This window comes from Podarcis erhardii (assembly GCF_964252035.2).
Source record: "Podarcis erhardii genome assembly, chromosome: 1".
Classification (NCBI taxonomy): domain Eukaryota; kingdom Metazoa; phylum Chordata; class Lepidosauria; order Squamata; family Lacertidae; genus Podarcis; species Podarcis erhardii.
The window spans coordinates 84,760,651-84,779,223 of NC_138497.1; the positions used below are offsets into that span (position 1 = coordinate 84,760,651).

General features: G+C 44.5%; 2 protein-coding genes across 2 annotated transcripts; both read left to right on the plus strand.

Annotated features, from left to right (window-relative positions):
• Positions 1 to 8,877: 8,877 nt before the first annotated feature.
• LOC309350704 (olfactory receptor 5AR1-like) lies at positions 8,878 to 9,875 on the plus strand (the record flags this gene model as incomplete). Its single annotated transcript, XM_081877779.1, has 1 exon — positions 8,878 to 9,875. The coding sequence occupies one exon, from the start codon at positions 8,878 to 8,880 to the stop codon at positions 9,829 to 9,831; it is 954 nt and encodes a 317-aa protein (XP_081733905.1). The 3' UTR covers positions 9,832 to 9,875.
• Positions 9,876 to 17,177: 7,302 nt separating this feature from the next.
• On the plus strand, positions 17,178 to 18,573 carry LOC309350618 (olfactory receptor 5I1-like). The gene is made up of 2 exons (XM_081877637.1): positions 17,178 to 17,334; positions 17,522 to 18,573. Exons 1-2 carry the CDS (start codon positions 17,287 to 17,289, stop codon positions 18,530 to 18,532), a joined length of 1,059 nt encoding a protein of 352 aa, XP_081733763.1. The 5' UTR covers positions 17,178 to 17,286; the 3' UTR covers positions 18,533 to 18,573.

An 18,573-nucleotide genomic window follows, 5' to 3' on the forward strand; every position in this document is an offset into this window, starting at 1 on the left:
CAGACTTAATTATTGTAACTCTCTCTACGTGGGGCTGCCCTTGAGACTGACCCAGATACTCCAGGAGGTGCAGAATGCCGCAGAGAGACTCCTTACGGGGTCCTCGCCGTGGGATCACATTCACCCAGTGCTATACAGTGGAGTACAGGATCAGGTTTAAGGTGCTGGTTTTAACCTTTAAAGCCCTATACAGCTTAGGACCCTTGTACCTACGGGACCGCCTCTCCTGGTATGTCCCAAGGAGGACCTTACGGTCTTCAAATAAAAACATCTTGGAGATCCCGGGCCACAAGGAGGTTAGGCTGGCCTCAACCAGAGCCAGGGCTTTTTCAGCCATGGCCCCGATCTGGTGGAACGCTCTGTCACAAGAGACTAGGGCCCTGCGGGACTTGACATCTTTCTGCAGGGCCTGCAAGACAGAGCTGTTCCACCAGGCCTTTGGCCAAGGCACAGTCTGACCCCCTCTCTCCTTCTGTAATCCTCATAGAACTCTAGCCCAATGGTTGCCATTAATTTGATTTTGAATTGATTTTAGAATGAATTGATTTTAGAATGCATTTCAATTAATTGATTGTGATTTTATGTAAACTGTGTTACTTTTATGGTTGTTAGTCGCTCTGAGCCCGGCTTCGGCTGGGGAGGGCGGGATATAAATAAAATTTTATTATTATTTATTATTGTGTGTGGGATCTGTATGCACAATAAACATGTATGCATGTGTCGATGCACATATACAATGGCCACGACCAACTTTGGCATATTTCCCACAGAGAGATGGCTTACCATCAGTTTGGCCCTCAGGATGAAAGTTAGTCACCCCTGATTTAAATGGTACAAATATATTATTTATTTCATTGCATGTAATTCTCATTATTTTTACTAAACTGAATGATTTTTATAAATGCGTAAAAATAAAAATAAGCACTGTAGAATTTCCCGCAGCTGAAGTGAGGCAATAAACACTGTGGAGAGTCAGAGTGACATTTAATCACTAGAAGACTCAGTTCTGCTCTTTTAAGTTGTGTGCAAGTAACTCAATCATATTTGGCTGTTAGATTGGGCTCAAGAAAGATTCATAGGTGTCAAGGTCATGGGTGCCCAAACACCCACAAAATTCCCCATATAGGAATCGGACACCTACAAAATGCAGCAGCGGGCACATGGGACATCAACCGCACATGCCCCCACAGCGTGCACGGCCCCAGGCACCCATGGTTCCAGAGCCAAGCCAGTGTGCCTGGATGGATTCATGTTTCAGAATAGTCTTCATGAAACAAGATTCTGAGAAGAAGAAGAGGAGGAGGAGGAGGAGGAGGAGGAGGAGGAGGAGGAGGAGGAGTTTGGATTTGATATCCCGCTTTATCACTACCCAAAGGAGTCTCAAAGCGGCTAACGTTCTCCTTTCCCTTCCTCACCCACAACAAACACTCTGTGTGGTGAGTGGGGCTGAGAGACTTCCGAGAAGTGTGACTGGCCCAAGGTCACCCAGCAGCTGCATGTGGAGGAGCGGAGATGCGAACCCGGTTCCCCAGATTACGAATCTACCTCTCTTAACCACTACACCACACTGGCTCTCAGAGAATGGTTTGGGAGGATTTTGAACCACTCTGGATTTGATAACTCTCAGTAATCAAGCTGGTCTGTGATGTTAATGTTCTCAACATAAAATCCCACATGGTTCACCACGGTCAAATGATTGCAAACAGTTACCTCAAAGTGGCAACGCATGTAAGTCTAGCCTTAGATTTCTGCTCCTCAATTAGCAAACTTACCTGGAGTATACTGTGTGGTTTCTTCTCTGCTTTCAGAATCTGTAAGCAGACCAAGAGGTCTTAAATGCCATTTGGTGGCTTCTGGGATAGTGTCCCTGAGGCACCTGAATACCCCTGATCCTGGGAATTGCAAACACTGTTGTGTGAATATCCTAGCAATTAAACTTCCTATTTTGTTTTCGTAGATTTTTTAAGCTGTGGGTTGCTTGCCTCCCTGATCACTTTATAGTCAGAATCAGCTAACCAGCTCTACTGACAGTTTCGCATATATGCCTCTGCAATTTCCATCAACAGTAGTAACTAGCTCCCCAGTCAAGGGCAACTAATGAATGCTACCAAAATGGCAAGGGAGGTGCTTAGCTCATACTATATGGAACACATCCACAACCAGATCTAGTGAGACAATCCAGGGAAAAGAAGCAGGGTAGAATTTATTTATTTATTTATTTATTTATTTATTTAAATTTCAAATACAGGATATCTATATATTCAGGTTAAAGACTCCACTAACCCAGAAGTACCTCAGGTTAAGAACTTTGCTTCAGGATGAGAACAGAAATTGCGTGGTGGCGGCGCAGCAGCAGTGGGAGGCCCCATTAGCTAAAGTGGTACCTCAGGTTAACAACAGTTTCAGGTTAAGAACGGACCTCCGGAATGAATTAAGTTCTTAACCCGAGGTACCAAATCTTATTTGGCGAAAGTAATTGGATAAAGTGTTATTATTTCCCTTCCACCTTTTTCTCTCATGCAAAGCTCTGCTTCTGTATGCACCATGCTGGGTCCCAATTCAGAATCAATGCATGAAGAAGAAGAAAGCACGAAGTGTCAGGCATTAGACGATCCACCCCCACCCCACCCCCCACAGCAGGTTGCCAGGAATGGATAAGACAAAGAAAAATTCTTACCAACCGCTTTTTATTCAATATCCACAAAGATAGGCTTGGAAATGTAACCTCTTGGAATAATGGCATTGCCCCGAGTGAGTCTTCACCTCCTCCCTCTCTCTCTTCATGCATCATCACTGCGGGTGCTAAGAAGTGCCCTCTGCCTCTGAGCGCTCTGCTCTCCTACTTTCAGTGTTCACTGGATTCTGGGAGAGGGGGGTCTGGAATGCTTTCCTTTTTTAAAAAAAATAATTTTTATTGAATTTTCAAATTATAACAACAAATTTTTCACAAATCTTAACTGAACAATTTATATATCCATATCCCCCCCTTTGGCTTCCCCCATATTTCTGCACTAATTTATTAAACAAATTCTATACCCTGCTGATTTTACCTTTTATATTGTTGTGAAAGTTTAGTCATAACCTGCCAATGGGTCCAAGTCTTTATATTGTCTTTTTATATAGTTTATAAATGGTTCCCACTCCTTTTTGAAATCGATGTTGTCTCTCTCATGTATCCTCTCTGTCAGCATAGCCAGTTCTGTGTAGTCTATAAGCTTGGCTTGCCATTCTTCTTATGTTGGCGTTTTCTCTGTTTTCCGTACTTGTGCTAATAAGATTCTTGCTGCTTTTGTCACATACATAAACAATCTCCAATTTCCCTCTCTTATATCATGATCTAAAATTCCGAGCAGGAAAGATTCTGGTTTTTTGACAAAGGTTTTTAGAATGGAATGCTTTCTAAAGACACTGTGTCCGTCAGTTGTCACCCCTCTTCTCCCATTATTTCCCAGCTTTTCCCCTCATCTGCCTCTGAGCTGTCATCTCCTCAAACCCCTGTTGTAATTCTCAACTGTCTTCTTCATCTCTGGAAGGGTCAGGCTGGGGAGGCAGTCTTCACCATTCCTCCTCTGCCCAGACCCCTGACACACAGTTTAAAAGTCCAAAGTCCTGGGAGAAAAGGAATGTTTTTGCCTGGCCCCTAAAGGTGTAGAATGAAGGTGCCAGGCAAGTCTCCCTGGAGAGAGCATTCCACAAACAGGGAGCAACTGCAGAAAAGGCCCATTCTCATGTTGCCACCCTCCAGACATCTTGTGGAGGAGGCACACAAAGAAGGTGATGAGCCAGTTGATGCTCTTGCATTCACTGAAGGACCATTGCTTTAGCAGATACCTCTGTTAACAGGGAGAGAAAGGAGTTTTGCCAATTTGCTCTCCCCCTTGCAGCCCCTTTCCTCTTCTGGGAGACCACCCCACTCTCTCGAGCCAATTTTTAGGGGCACTGGGCAGTATAGGGAATAGGAGGAATGTGTGTGTGTGTGTGTGTGTGTGTGTGTGTGTGTGTGTGTGTGTTCAATTAAGTTTTACTTAAAGTAGACTCGGGGTTTGTCCACTTTTCCACTTGCCCCATGCCTTGAAAGCAGGGGTCCAAACAGTTTTCTCCTTGCCCTACTCCTTTCCTAGGAAAAAACCTCACTCTTTAGTGCTAAATCAGAGCAAACATCCATCTGGAGAAAACCCAAATTGCTGTTCGCTATGATTGATCGCTAAAGAGTGGTTTTCCCCAGGGGAACAAGAGCAAGACAAGAGGAAGTGTGGCTAAGTCCGCATTGGAATTAATGAAGTGACTTTCAAAGAGGATTAGACAAATTCATGGAAGAGAGGGCTATTGATGGCTACTAGCCTACTAGTTTATAGCTATGCTCTGACTCCACAGTTAGATACAGCATTGCTTCTGAAAACCAGTTGTGGTTCAAGGACCCGACCCCGCGAAGTGAAATGAAGACACAAGGACATGTGATATAAGGTTAATGGGCTAGAAAAGGCCACAACTTTATTGATTACAGCAATGAAAAGGTATTGGCTTAGGCATTGGATCGAAACAAGTGGGTTTATTCACCAGTAGGTGGAGCCTGTTGATGCTGATCCAACTATAGGCTCACCTCCTGCTGTCACCGAGGGTCGTGCCATGGCCTCCCGCCAAGCAGGCATCGGACAGAATACACGACCGCCAGATTCCTTTAACGGAATACCCCTAAACATTGAAGGCATAGGCGATGGCCACACCTAGCACTTCGACACACCACAACACATTATTCCAATGCCTAACCGCCACCCGAGCCGAAAGGCTCGCCGCCAATACCCTCAAAGCTGTAACCAATCCCAGATGCTTTGCTGACACTAGCTAACCAAATGTCGTTCCCCGGATTCGATAGGTGGACACCGTCATTCCGGTATAAAGCTTGGTCGCCGATCCGGATACGGTCATGATAAATGACTCGGCCATACAAAAAGTGCACCCAACGGGCTATTGCACGATTTAAGAGTTTCCTGGATTTTTCAATGGCCATACAGTACTGCACACCGTGCCACACAATTCTCTTCAGGAAGGAGGACCAGAACACCGTTGTTCCGGGACACAAGGCAGCCACCTCATCCAAATCTCTTTATGTGCCACAACAAGTCCACACTTCTTCTGTTAACAAGGTCATTTCCCCCTAATTGAAGGATAAGTATGTCAGGAGGGCCAAACGTGGCAACTCTCCCTCTCAGCAATGGCATAAGCAATGCCTCGTGATGAAAACCAGGAAACACGCACTCCAGGTGGGTGTGAGGAGGGCCAAACGTGGCAACTCTCCCTCTCAGCAATGGCATAAGCAATGCCTCGTCACGAAAACCAGGAAACTCGCACTCCAGGTGACTATCAGGATGGCCAAACGTGGCAACTCTCCCTCTCAGCAAAGGCATAAGCAATGCCTCATCACGAAAACCAGGAAACTCGCACTCCAGGTGGCAATCCGAGGTTAAAAGAGAAGAAAAAGGAAAAGAGGGGGGGGAAATTACGGATAAGTAGAGGTAAAGGAGCAAGGCGCATTCTAACGAATGTAACCTTTATAAGCGTCGGATTCCACCGGCCCATTTCCTTAATCTCATCCACTGGCAGGCCCAAGCGTGCAGCTGTTATGGCGGTGCCAATCCTGAATGAGTGTGCCGCATAATCCTGGGAAGATAAACCACAGGCATCAATAACTTTGCGGAGTGCCCTTGTGAATTGGTGTCTCAACAAAGGTGACCCATCCTCGTGAACCAGGAGTCTGAGGTAAAGGTACCATCTAGTGTCTTTTGACCGGGCATGGGCCCCGCTGCACTGAAGCTGTAGGTTTTTACGAGGGAACCCATACCTGCCTGGTCTGTTTTGGATTGACGTATGCGCACAGTCATGCTAGCTGCGGTCAACTGCACTTCCTCCCACTTGCGTTAACCTCGGCTACCACTTCACCAACCCTCAAGGCACCAAAGAAGGCGATCGCACATGCTGCGGAAAAGAGGCGGGCCTCGAACTTGGCCCAGCAGATTGACCTAAGCTTTGTGCGTATCTGAGATAGCAGCCCGTAAGAAATTGGCTTACGGCTCTAGGGGGGTTGTAGCCTGCCCCAAACCTCAATAGCTCTGCGGATCAGGAAGTAACTACACGGGACAGAGGAAAACATGGCTTTAGCAAAGAAGCTGATGGCGACTATGCGGCCACGGGACGACGATGAGGAATGAGGCCAGGGAGAGGCTAGTGCTGCAGCAAAAGGCTGCTGAACACGCCCCCTCCGTGGCACCTGGTTGGATGGCCACAGGAGGGGGCGTGAGCACCAGCCAGGTGAGCTGGAGGCAGGGGGCAAATGCCCCCCTGCTGGGCGGTGCTCGGGCTCCCGCCCACAACCACTCCCCTCTCTTTCAGGGAGGAGAGTCTTTGCTGGAAACTACTCTTGTGCTTGACTCCTGCTTGGGAGCTTCCCTCCGGCATCTGGTTGACCACTGTAAATACAGAATGCTGGACTAGATGGGCCATTGTTCTTATGTACACGCACAGAGCCAGTTCTCATCTTACTCTGAATGTGTGGAGGTTGAAGATGGAACCAGCAGATGTGGTCCCACTCAACCTCTACACAGACAGACTATGTGAGTTGTGTTGACATTTGTAGCTTAGCCTATAATGTAATAGTGGGTCTCCCCTTGGGATCCCAGTGAACCAAACTTGGGATGATTTTGGAAATACCTCCGTGGAATTATTAGATGTAAGCCTTGCACAACACAGTGGGGAAGAATCAGAGCTAGGAAGAGTAGAGCACACACTTTGCTTCCAGTCTCTGGTTCAATCCGTAGCTTTGCCAAGGACTAGGAAGCAGCCCTGCTTAAGACAGTGCCAGTCAGTGTAAATCAGGAGTGGTGAACCTGCAATCCTCCAGATATTGTTCTATTATAATTCCCAACCGCTCCTGTCAGCATGTCAGATATGTTCCCTGTATTGGGTGTATCTGATACTTCGTACTTTTTTCTGGCGGTACACAACAGTACACATTACTGGCGCTTTTTTTTCATCTCTTTCCAAAAGCTTCTGCTCTGGCAGGATCTGAGAGCCCTCCCTTGTGTGGTAACTACAAGCACCATTTCTTCTAGAAAAAAGAGTACTGAGACAAATGAAGCAATGGCCTGATTCAGCAAATGACAGATTCCTATATTCCACATTTTGCAAAGAAAATCACCTTCTTGGTAACATTCAGTGACCAACATTTCTCTGAATCTGTGAAGACTTCGTAGAGCATCAGTGCAATAGCCCTTGAGAATCAATTTTATTACTTTGTTTAGTGAACATTGGAAGGAATCAGGAGATTTGATCACAAGGGATATTCCACATGAGAGAGGTCTCTAAGAGCCATTCTATCCCTATGAATGCTGCTTTAATATCAGAAATTTCAAGATCACTTCTACTACACTCTTGGTGTGGACACAAAATGGTTTCCAGAGATCCCTAGCAAATGAAAAGATTATACCACCAATATCCATGTTGTTTAAAATAATTCAGGAATGCCACAGAACAAAAGTGAGTCAATATTATATTTACTTATGAGAGATAATGAATGTTTTTTGCAATGTTCAAACTGGGCACTACACATGAGAGGCAGTGATAAATTATCTCCCTTGCTTTAATCTATTGCAGAAAATGTGCCCTAGAGTAGCACATCTAATACAGATTTGCAAATTGTGAAAAGCTGGACTATACTGAGCAGAGGGGAAAATACTGACGGAAGGAAAGATTTTCGCAGACTTCTTTATGTCAGACAATTTTGATTAAACCTGGAAACAGGACACAGCTTGCAGCATGCAAGAGAAGTGGCACAAACCTCAGTTATCCACAGTGCATAAAGCTTTTCACAGAATCAGAATTGTAGAGTTGGAAGGAATCAAAAGGGTCATCTAGTCCAACTCTCTGCAATGCAGGAATCTTTTAGTGAGATATAGATTCTCTTTGCAGGCTTCCAATTGCATTGGAGAATAGCTGCTTTAGACCAAATCAGATCAGTGGTGCATCTAATAGAAGAGTGATTCCTGAATCTTGAGACAAAGGGGTGTAATGTAGGATCTGTACATGGTGGCATAGGTTGAATTGGACACCCCTGAAGCATGCTGTGGTGCTTGAGGCATTTAAAAAATGCAGACAAGTGTCTTCTGAAAGCAATAATGATGTCTCTAAGTATACCATAGTGCCATAACACTAGAGTGGGGTTGTGGAAGAAGGGAGATCATACGCCACTGTGGGAAGAGAGCAGAAAGGAAGCTCCACTATGACTGACAGGTCCAGCTTGTAATGAGAGGAGATGATTTTACCAGAAAAAATCAATCCCTTTTAGTACTTTCCACCCCAAACTCAAATTTAAGGGTACCTAGCACTGTAGCTATCCTTTGACAGGATTCATGCCTGCAGAGCACTTTCCTTCAAAATTAATTTAGTTCTGCCCCCAATTTTTTAAAAAAGTTATAGACTTTTCCTTCATTTGTTCCTTCCTTCCTTCCTTTCTTTCTATCTATCATCTATCATTCATCTATCTATCTATCTATCTATCTATCTATCTATCTATCAAATTTTAAAGCTGACCAGCACAAACGTCCATGGACCTATTTGCCTGTAATCAGACAAACTTCATTACCATGAAGGGAGGCCCAAGTGCCTGAAAATTCTATCCACTTCTGTCTCATCCAGTCAACCTCATGTCTGCCTGTATTAGCATTGTGCTTTCCTTTGCCACCTCCGGTAGCAGCCAAAGAATTCTGCTCTCAGAGCTCCAGGCTGCAAGCGTGGTTCCCTACCAACGTACCCTTTTTCTGAATTACAGATCAGATTTCATCAGCAAAGTGGATATAATCAACAGATGATTGACATAGCAGAGAAATGGATAGCAAAAACCATACAAAGGTAAATGAGTTTGTCCTCTTGGGATTAGTGAACAGTCATGAACTGAAAGCACTCTGCTTTATTGTGATATTAGTTATGTATTTAGTCACCCTGACCGGGAATATTGGGATGATCCTCCTAATCAGGATCGACCCTCAACTCCAGAAACCAATGTATTTCTTCCTCAGCCATTTGTCCTTCCTAGATTTTGGATATTCCTCAGCCATTGCCCCTAAAATGCTGGAGAATTTTTTAGCAGGGAAGAAAACCATTTCCTACAAAGGCTGCGCTGTACAGATGTATTTTTTCGTCTTCTGTGCAAGCACCGAGTGCATCCTCCTGGCAGCAATGGCATATGACCGGTATGTGGCTATCTGCAATCCTCTGCTGTATATGACTACTATGTCTCCCAATATGTGTTCTCTGATGGTGGCTGGATCCTACCTGGTTGGCTTCTTGAATGCAATGACCCAAACGATTTCCACTTTCATGCTATCTTTTTGCGGCTCTGTCATCAACCATTTCTTCTGTGATGTTCCCCCGCTATTGGCGCTTTCCTGCACTGACACAAGCATCCATGAAATGGTTCTCTTTGTATTTGCTACAGTCCTGGGCATATTCACTTCAGTGGAAATTGTGGTGTCATATGCCTTCATCCTGTCTGCAATCCTGCAAATCCACTCAACAGAGGGGAAGCGAAAGGCTTTTTCAACATGCGCCTCACACCTGGTGGCTGTCACTGTCTTCTATGGAACAACGGTCTTCATGTATCTTCGGCCGAGTTCTAACTATGCCATGGACCAGGACAAATGGGTTTCTGTCTTCTACACTGTGGTGATTCCCATGCTTAACCCCTTGATCTACAGCCTGAGGAATAAGGAAGTGAAAAATGCCTTGAGAAGATTTCAAACACTGAAATTATCTTTCAGGTGGAGCATGAGAAGCTTATAAATACTAAACTCTGGCAAACTGAGCCATTTTATTGAAGTGTGTGATCTAATGCACTGTTAAGAGTGTTTAAGAAATTGGGGGATAGAAATAGGTAGTGCTAAATGCAGTGGCTTGTATGCAGGATTGTACCCAAAACACTCATTAGAATAAATTAACCTAGACAATAATTACTATGTAGCACACTGTAGAGTAAGTTATGATTCTGCAACTTCTGTAAAGATACGCATGACATGAAGAACTGGTCACCCTTGATTGCTTGAGCATCTGGGATTCATGAAGGAATGTTTGCTGGAGACCTAACACACACAAAGAACACTGTCTGACCACCAGAAAATCTAGGTCTTACTTAATGGTTTTCATTTTTAGTGTCATAAAATTATAAAATCCAATAAAATGTTTTTTTTAAAAAAAAAATCTGGTTCTTTCTGAACTGAAATATGACATGAATAAATCTAGGTTTGGCTTTCATAATTTCTTTTAGGAAAATATATTTTAAAATATTACCAAAACCTGAAAATTTAGGGGAAGAATGAGAAAAGCTCCCAACCTTATACATCATTATTTAGGGAAGTTTTTAATGTTTGGTTTTTTTATGTTTTTAATATTCTATTGGGAGCCACCCAGGGTGGCTGGGGAAACCCAGCCAGATGGGCAGGGTATAAATAAATTAGTAGCAGTAGTACAGTAGTAGTAGTATCTGGTGATTGCACTTTGAAAGTCAGCCTTATCCTTAAAGCAATACTTGGTGGGTGTGTTTCGGTTTTTTATTTATTAATGTTTATTAGTTTAAATTCAACACATACACACAAAGAACATTTAGGAAAAAAGCAAAGAAGAAAACAAAAATAAAACAGACAAAGAAATAGCAGCAGCAATATTTGGTTAGAGGTTGGCTAGTCAGAAAATCTGACTTATCTGATCTCTTTGTGATTGGCTGAAGGATTCAAAGAATGGTCCGCTGTGCTTCCTTGTCACCAGTTCCCCTTTAAGCAAGTTAAGTGGGGGACCATCCAAGATCCATCTTGATTGCTAGTAGACAAAGTAGCTTCAGGGTGCAATGCCAGTCCCACGAGCAAGGGTTGAGGGAGCGCAGCATTGGGCTTTGGTTATTTGCTCTACACACTGCAATATACAGGGTGGGACAAATCTCTAGTCCAGCACATTCCCCCCTCTCAAAAAAAAATGAGGGGTGCTCAAATGGAGCAATTTAACTTGAGTATTGAGGCTGAGGTGAACTCCACTGCATAGAAGGTAAAGGTAAAGGGACCCCTGACCATTAGGTCCAGTCATGGACGACTCTGGGGTTGCAGCACTCATCTCGCTTTACTGGCCGAGAGAGCTGGCATACAGCTTCCGGGGTCATGTGGCAGCATGACTAAGCCGCTTCTGGAGAACCAGAGCAGCACACAGAAACGCCGTTTACCTTCCCACCAGAGCTGTACCTATTTATCTACTTGCTAGGTTGGCAGGAACTGGGACCAAGAAACCGGAGCTCACCCCATCGCGGGGATTCGAACTGCCGACCTTCTGATCGGCAAGCCCTAGGCTCTGTGGTTTAACCCACAGCGCCACCTGCCTCCAAAAACAAGCACAGACCTCACCCAGCCAGCAGAAGGTTGGAACGTACTATCATCCTGCATAGGCAGTGTTGTCGCACCCTCGGGATGCTCTCCAATGAAGAAGTTCCATTGGCTCAAGAATTTCCATTAGCACTATAGAACTTTTTCTCCCTCTTCTCTCCCTGCATACCCTTATACTTCCCCCAAATCTGCTCCAGAGTGCTGGAGAACCCCCAGAGCTTATTTAGGGGATGGACATGGGAAGTGGAGAGAGAAGTTAAGTTCCATTGCACAGCCAGAAGCCTTTGCAATAACATAACTATTTCGTTGGTTGCCATCCTTTGATCTGGAACTGGCAGCAAGGAACACTGCATTTATCCAAATCATGGACTCAGGTCAAAACTGGCTTTATTGTACTATTTGCTGCTATGTTGGAATACATGACCTGATATGAAATTACTAGCGCGCTCAGCGTCGGGTTGGAGTTTGAGCTCTGAGCTGCTTGAGACAGACTCAGCACCTGGAGAGGCAAAGCAGGAGTAACAGGAGGCGTAAGTTGCCCCTACTCGGGTGGATTTCCTGGGAGCAGAGGCTCAGCGGCGCAAAAAGGGGTTTCCCCACACTAGAACTGGACTTTAAGACACTTTAAAAAGAAGAAATTTAGGGGAGAACCTCAACGCAAAGGAGCGAGACTGCCCTCCGGTGCCTTCGCCTCCAGACCCCATGAGCTAGCCCTGGACTCTCCAGTAAGATATTGACACAAATTCAAGGTGCGTTCCCCCCCCCCAATATATACAGTGAGAAAGGGGTTATTTAAGCCCCAACAATACATCAGAAACAAAAAAAAGGGGGAACTAACAAACAGATAAAATTAAGAAGTTGCGAGTGGAATGCTAAAAAGGGGTCATCCCTCACAACATATGATCAAACCCAATATTTGGAATGAATTATGGGCTAAAAATATAAATTTCATGGCTTGCTTCCTTATAAGGGAAAATCTTATGAAAATGTACTATAGGTGGTACCTGACCCCTGTAAAACTTGCAAAAATAAATAAATCAAACAATAACAAGTGCTGAAGATGTAAGGAACAGATAGGAACATACTACCATATGTGGTGGTCCTGTCTAGAGATACAAAGATTTTGGAATATGATTTATGAAGAGATAAAGAGATAGATAAAAATTTAGCAAGAAACCGGAAGAATTTTTACTAGGAATGGTTTAAGATAATATTCCCAAAAATAAAACCAGGCTATTTATGTATGCAACATCAGCAGCAAGGGTTATAGTGTCAAAACACTGGAAAGATAAAAATACACCCAATAAGATGAATGGGTAGTCAAATTGTGCGAGTACTTGGAGCTCGCAAAGCTGACAGATGCAATACAAGACAAACCTAAAAAATTGGTGAAAGAAGAAGAAGAAGAGGAGGAGGAGGAGGAGGAGGAGGAGGAGGAGAAGTTTGGATTTGATATCCCACCTTTCACTCCCTTTAAGGAGTCTCAAAGTGGCTAACATTCTCCTTTCCCTTCCTCCCCCACAACAAACACTCTGTGAGGTGAGTGGGGCTGAGAGACTTCAAAGAAGTGTGACTGGCCCAAGGTCACCCAGCAGCTGCATGTGGAGGAGCAGAGACGCGAACCCGGTTCCCCAAATTACGAGACTACCACTCTTAACCACTACACCACACTGGCACTCACAAGAAGGGGAGTGTTTAAATAATTATTTAGGGGACAAGGGCTCAACAAGAAAGACCTGTCTATGTTTAGAATGATACCGCATAGAGAAATGCTCCCTGATACCAAGATGAGGGATTCCTTTGGAATGCAGATAGAGAGAATTGATAAGAATAATGATCTGTTGTGAACTTGATGGAAGTGTACAATAGATGAGCTTTCCTGTTTTGGCTCATCTTGCCTTTTTTTTTTTTTTTTTTTGCTTTTTGCTTTTTGCTTTTTCCTTTTCTTTTTTCTTTCCCATAGTGGCTTATGTTCTATGCCATGTACTTTGATATTTTTTGTAGTTTTGTAGTTTTTTTATTATTACTATTATTAAGGAAATTTATTTTGTAATTTTGGTTGTCTATATTTATATGTATTTGTTTAAAGCAAAATAAGAAATTACTATAAAAAACAACTACCACGAATAAACAAATGTATTTTCTACATAGTAAAGCTGTAAGGCATTTTTTGGCAGTAGCAAAGTCTCTGTTGGTGATTGGTTGAACTACTATAAGGTCACAGAGAGATGAAGCAGGTGGAAAGGCCGCTGGCTGCCATTTGGCTGAGCTGCTCAGAGACAGAGGAGATAAGGCAGGCAAAAGAGCCGAGGAGAGGAGAGGTAGAAAAAGTGCAGAGAGAGATGAGGAGCATTCTCACTACATGTATGCAATCAGCCTCATGCTCACCCATGACTTTATGGAGACAGGTGGGTGGAAAGCAGTGCTGGAGTCCTGAGGCCAGTGAAGGAAGGAGGCAGCAGAAGCAGACAGAAATATAAAACTGCCAGCATTATAATACTAGTACAGTGGTACCTTGGGTTTCATACGCTTCAGGTTACATACGCTTCAGGTTACAGACTCCGCTAACCCAGAAATAGTACCTCGGGTTAAGAACTTTGCTTCAGGATGAGAACAGAAATCGTGCTCAGGTGGCATGGCAGCAGCAGGAGGCCCCATTAGCTAAAGTGGTGCTTCAGGTTAAGAACAGTTTCAGGTTAAGAACAGACCTCCAGAACGAATTAAGTTCTTAACCCGAGGTACCACTGTATATAAATCTATGATGCAACCACATTTGTAATACTGTGTATAATTCTGGTCGCCTTGTCTCACAAAGAATATTGTAGAGCTGGACAAGTTTCAAAAAGGGGCAACCCAAATTAATCATGGAATGGTTACAATGTTTTTAGTTTGGAACAAAAATAAGGAACGGGGGCATGATAGAGGGGTATAAGATTATGCACCATTTGGAGAAAGTGGGTTGAGGGAAGTTTTTCTCCCTCTCTCATAATACGAGAAGGAGGATATCCTGCTAAAAGATTCAGTACCAACAAAATAATTTCCAACAGCACATAGTTAAACTATGGAATTCACTCCTGTAAAAGGCAGTGATGGATGCTAACTGGGATGAAAGAGAGTTATAGACAAATTCATAAGATGCCTACTAACCCTGATGTCAACCTTCCCTGTCAAAGGCAGTTGTGCCCCTGAGTACCAGTTGCTGGGGAACACAAGTGGGGAGAGCACTAGTGCGCTCAAGTCCAGCTTGGGAGCCTCCCAAGAGGCCTCTGGTTGACCACTGTAAGAAGAGGAGGCTGGGCGAGATGGACCATTGACCCGATATAGCAAGATTCTTCTTATGTTCTTAACTGCTACCAGAAGTCACTGGCGGAGGAAGAGGCATGCGGGGGAGCGCACTGTCCCCAACAGCACGATCCCAGCAGGGTGCCATCGTGGCTGCCCCCCCCCATTCGCGCTGGGCACCACGCCCCTATGGGCGGCATTGTTGGCATACAACCAAGGAAGCGGGTGCAATTGGCAGGCCCCCAGCTGGCTCCATCCCACCAGCCGGTGTTCCGGATGAACTCCAGTCCTTGGTGCAGCATGAATCAGCGACCCGAACTTCAAAAGCTAGGGCACACTCTTATCAGCAGATATAAAGCTACACAACAGAAGTGGCAGGAGAATATGTGCGAGCATATTTACAAGCAGTTTATTCAGCATACATCAGGACAAAAGGAAAACATGTCCGATCTCCTTCGTGTCCAAAGCCAGACAGCAAAAGCAAAAGCTATACACAAAACGGAAGTTCCCAGCAAGCTGTGCTGGAGTGGAAACAGACATGTTACATACAACAATTCCACACGTCTGTTCTTAAGGTAGAACGGAATATTCCAACAGGCATGCCACGCCCCCAGGAGGCACGTCACGCCCCTACGGGTGGAGCACCACGCCCCCTGGACCAACGCAATGCCTCTACAGGCGGCACACCACGCCCCCAGGACACACGCCAGCCCCGCCCCTGCCTGCTCTCCACCCCCCCCCCATGCCAGAGCATGAAGCTCCGCCACTGCCAGAAGTTTGGCTGTTGCATCCCGTTGACCTCTCATACCTGCACCCAGGACCTAAGAGAGGGTGAGAGGGAGAAACATGTTTCTCTAGTCCTGCTCAAGCATTCCCCTCATTAGATTAGCATCCCCAAAGTGGAGAAGAGAAGGATTCCAGCTGCTGATCCCACCTCTGCTATTGCATCCCCATCAGCTGCATCCCTTGTTGTCCCTCTATATATCTGTAGAGGGCAGCATGATTTCCATGCGTAGACTGTGATGTGGAACCCAGTGCAAACAGAAATCCACATCACAGGATGAGGCTCTCTGCTACAGACATGGTCCATAATGCCTCGAAGCAGAGCCTATGGATAATATTTACTCTACTCTTCATCCAAAATCAAAGGTTCCCACAGCAGCTCACAGATATCAATAATACAATCTAAAAAGGGATAACATGAAGAGGGTATGAGAAGAATGCGGCAGAGGGACAAACTCAGCACTAGTTTTTAATTGCAGCATTCTTGGAACAACCTGCTGGAAAGGAATGAGCTCAGGAAGCTGAAAGTCACTGATCCCTCTGCTGAGCTTATAGAGAGCTTCTACAATTCCATCTCTCCCCCTGCTGTAGCTTAATGGAAAGGAAGCAGCAGTCTGACTGGGGCAAGGGGGCAGCTGTTTAATAGTCCCACTTCAGAACCTTCTGAATAGCCTCATGGCAAGCAGGAGAGCTTGACTGTAAGGGGCAGCTGAGCATATGTGTAGCAAGGAATGCTTGCTTTGTATCAGCAAGTCCAGAGACTATTGATTGATTGTGACAATTAAGCATGGGATCTCAACTGTAAAAACTGGAGCTTAAAACAGATTTCATAGTATGATTCATAAGAAGCACTTCATTATCTTTAAAATAACTCTGCAAAATGCACAAAACTGTCAGGGTTTAATTACCATGCTCTGCAGACAATACTCCTGAGATCTTATGGTGCCATATCCTTCAGAGGTTATGCCCCAGGGGCTCGAAAAAGGAGCATATATAGCATTTTTTCCAGCTTAGGAGCAAATTGTGAATTCAGAGAAGGAAAATAACGGAGCCAAAGGTATGTTGAATGGGTCTGCATTTTTGTTCAGAAGAGTAACTATCACAATTTTATTTTTCAGCATTAATTAACTAATATTGAGGCTCTTTGTGGCAACAGCAACAGAACCATCAGATGGCTAACTGAATTTCACGGAGCAATCTGTAAGATTACATTTTTATACATTTTTGCCGATCTACTAGGTGTTAGGTACCATTTATATAGCATTTTCATATAATTCTCTCTTTAAACCATAACATGCTGTAAATTTTATATCCGTGTTCCACAGTCATTCCCATACTTCCATTTCTATATTATGACCGGCCTATTTGTGTGTTTTTTAGATTCAAGAAACATAGCCTCTGTGCATACACAGAGTCCTGTCCTTAAGGTGAAGTGGATGTGTGCAGATACCTTGGGAGTACTGAGTGAGTTCTTTTTGTTGAAACTAGGAGAGATTCCTTTCACATCCATCCGTCCACATCCTGGAGGGCTCCTTCATCCAGGCAAAAAGGTTACTCTTTAACCAGGCCTTTGGCTGATGAACATTCAATGCCATTTTAAAATGTGTTCAGGAGGGAGGGGTTACTGGGTTGTTTTTTGTTTTTGTTATGTATTTTGATATTTGACCCTGAGACCTGCACATACAGGGCGGTATACAAATTTGTTTGTTGGTTTAGAATCCTGACAAAAGCCGAGACATTCAGCATCAAGTAAGGAGGGGGGTGGAGTTCCTTCCCCAGCTGTGTGTTAGTTAGCAGAAGACAACAACAGATGAAAGGAAAGGAGAGAAACAATGGCCCATATCGTTTCCTGATACAGGTTGGTGACTATAACTGATTTCCATCCTCTGAATATTTGTTCCCATGACCACCTAACAGTGCTACTTTCTAATTATGCGGTGCTGCCCATTTGAAATTGACACCATCCTTTCTTTATTGTCGTAGCTGCTGACCTACTTCTGTGGTGCCTGCTTTATTGAAAAGCTTGTTGCCTTTCTTTCCCTAAGCACACTGAGTTCTGCAGTCCAGCTTCTACCTCCTTCCAGTACCTAACATATTGCAAAGAGATGTCAGATGGTAATGAAACCACGGTGACCCACTTTGTCCTCTTAGGCTTTGCCAGCAGCCCAGCTATTCAAGTTGTCCTCTTCATGGTATTCCTGACGCTCTACAGCTTGGTTCTGCTGGGGAACATTGGGCTGATGGTTCTGATCAGAACTAGCCCCCAGCTCCAATCCCCTATGTACTTCTTCCTTAGCAATTTGTCATTGGTTGACCTCTGCTATTGCTCTGTGATCGTCCCAAAGATGCTCGTCAATTTCTTGGTAACGAAAAAGGGTATTTCTTACGCCGGCTGCGGACTGCAGTTTTATTTCTTCTGCACTTTTGCTGACACTGAGTCTTTCATCCTCGCTACTATGGCATATGATCGGTACGTAGCCATCTGTAACCCACTTCTTTATACCGTCATCATGTCACCAAGGCTTTGCTTCCTGCTGGTTGCCCTCTCTTACCTTGGTGGTACATTGAGTGCCCTGGTCCACACCTGCTTTGCCTTCAGGCTCTCCTTCTGTGGCCCAAATGTCATCAACCACTTCTTCTGTGACCTCCCATTGCTTCTGAAGCTGTCGTGCTCAGACACCTCCCTCAATGAGCTCCTGCTCTACACATATGGGAGCTCAGTGGAAATCATGTCCTCCATCATCATCATCATCTCCTACGTCCTCATTGTCATCTCGGTCCTGAAAATGCACTCCGCTACGGCAAGAAGCAAGACGTTCTCCACCTGTGCCTCTCACTTGACCTCCGTCATCATCTATGAAGGGACACTCCTCTTCATCTATTCCCGCCCCAGCTCCTGGTACTCACCCACCTCTGACAAATACATCTCTGTCTTCTACACCATTGTTATCCCTGTACTGAACCCCTTAATCTACAGTCTGAGGAACAAAGATGTGAAGAATGCCCTCCGGAGAACAATAGTCACTAAAGTCTTTGTTCGGGAGTCTCATAACTGAGAGACTGTCGAAAGAAGAATCATAGAAATTTGTTTGTTTAT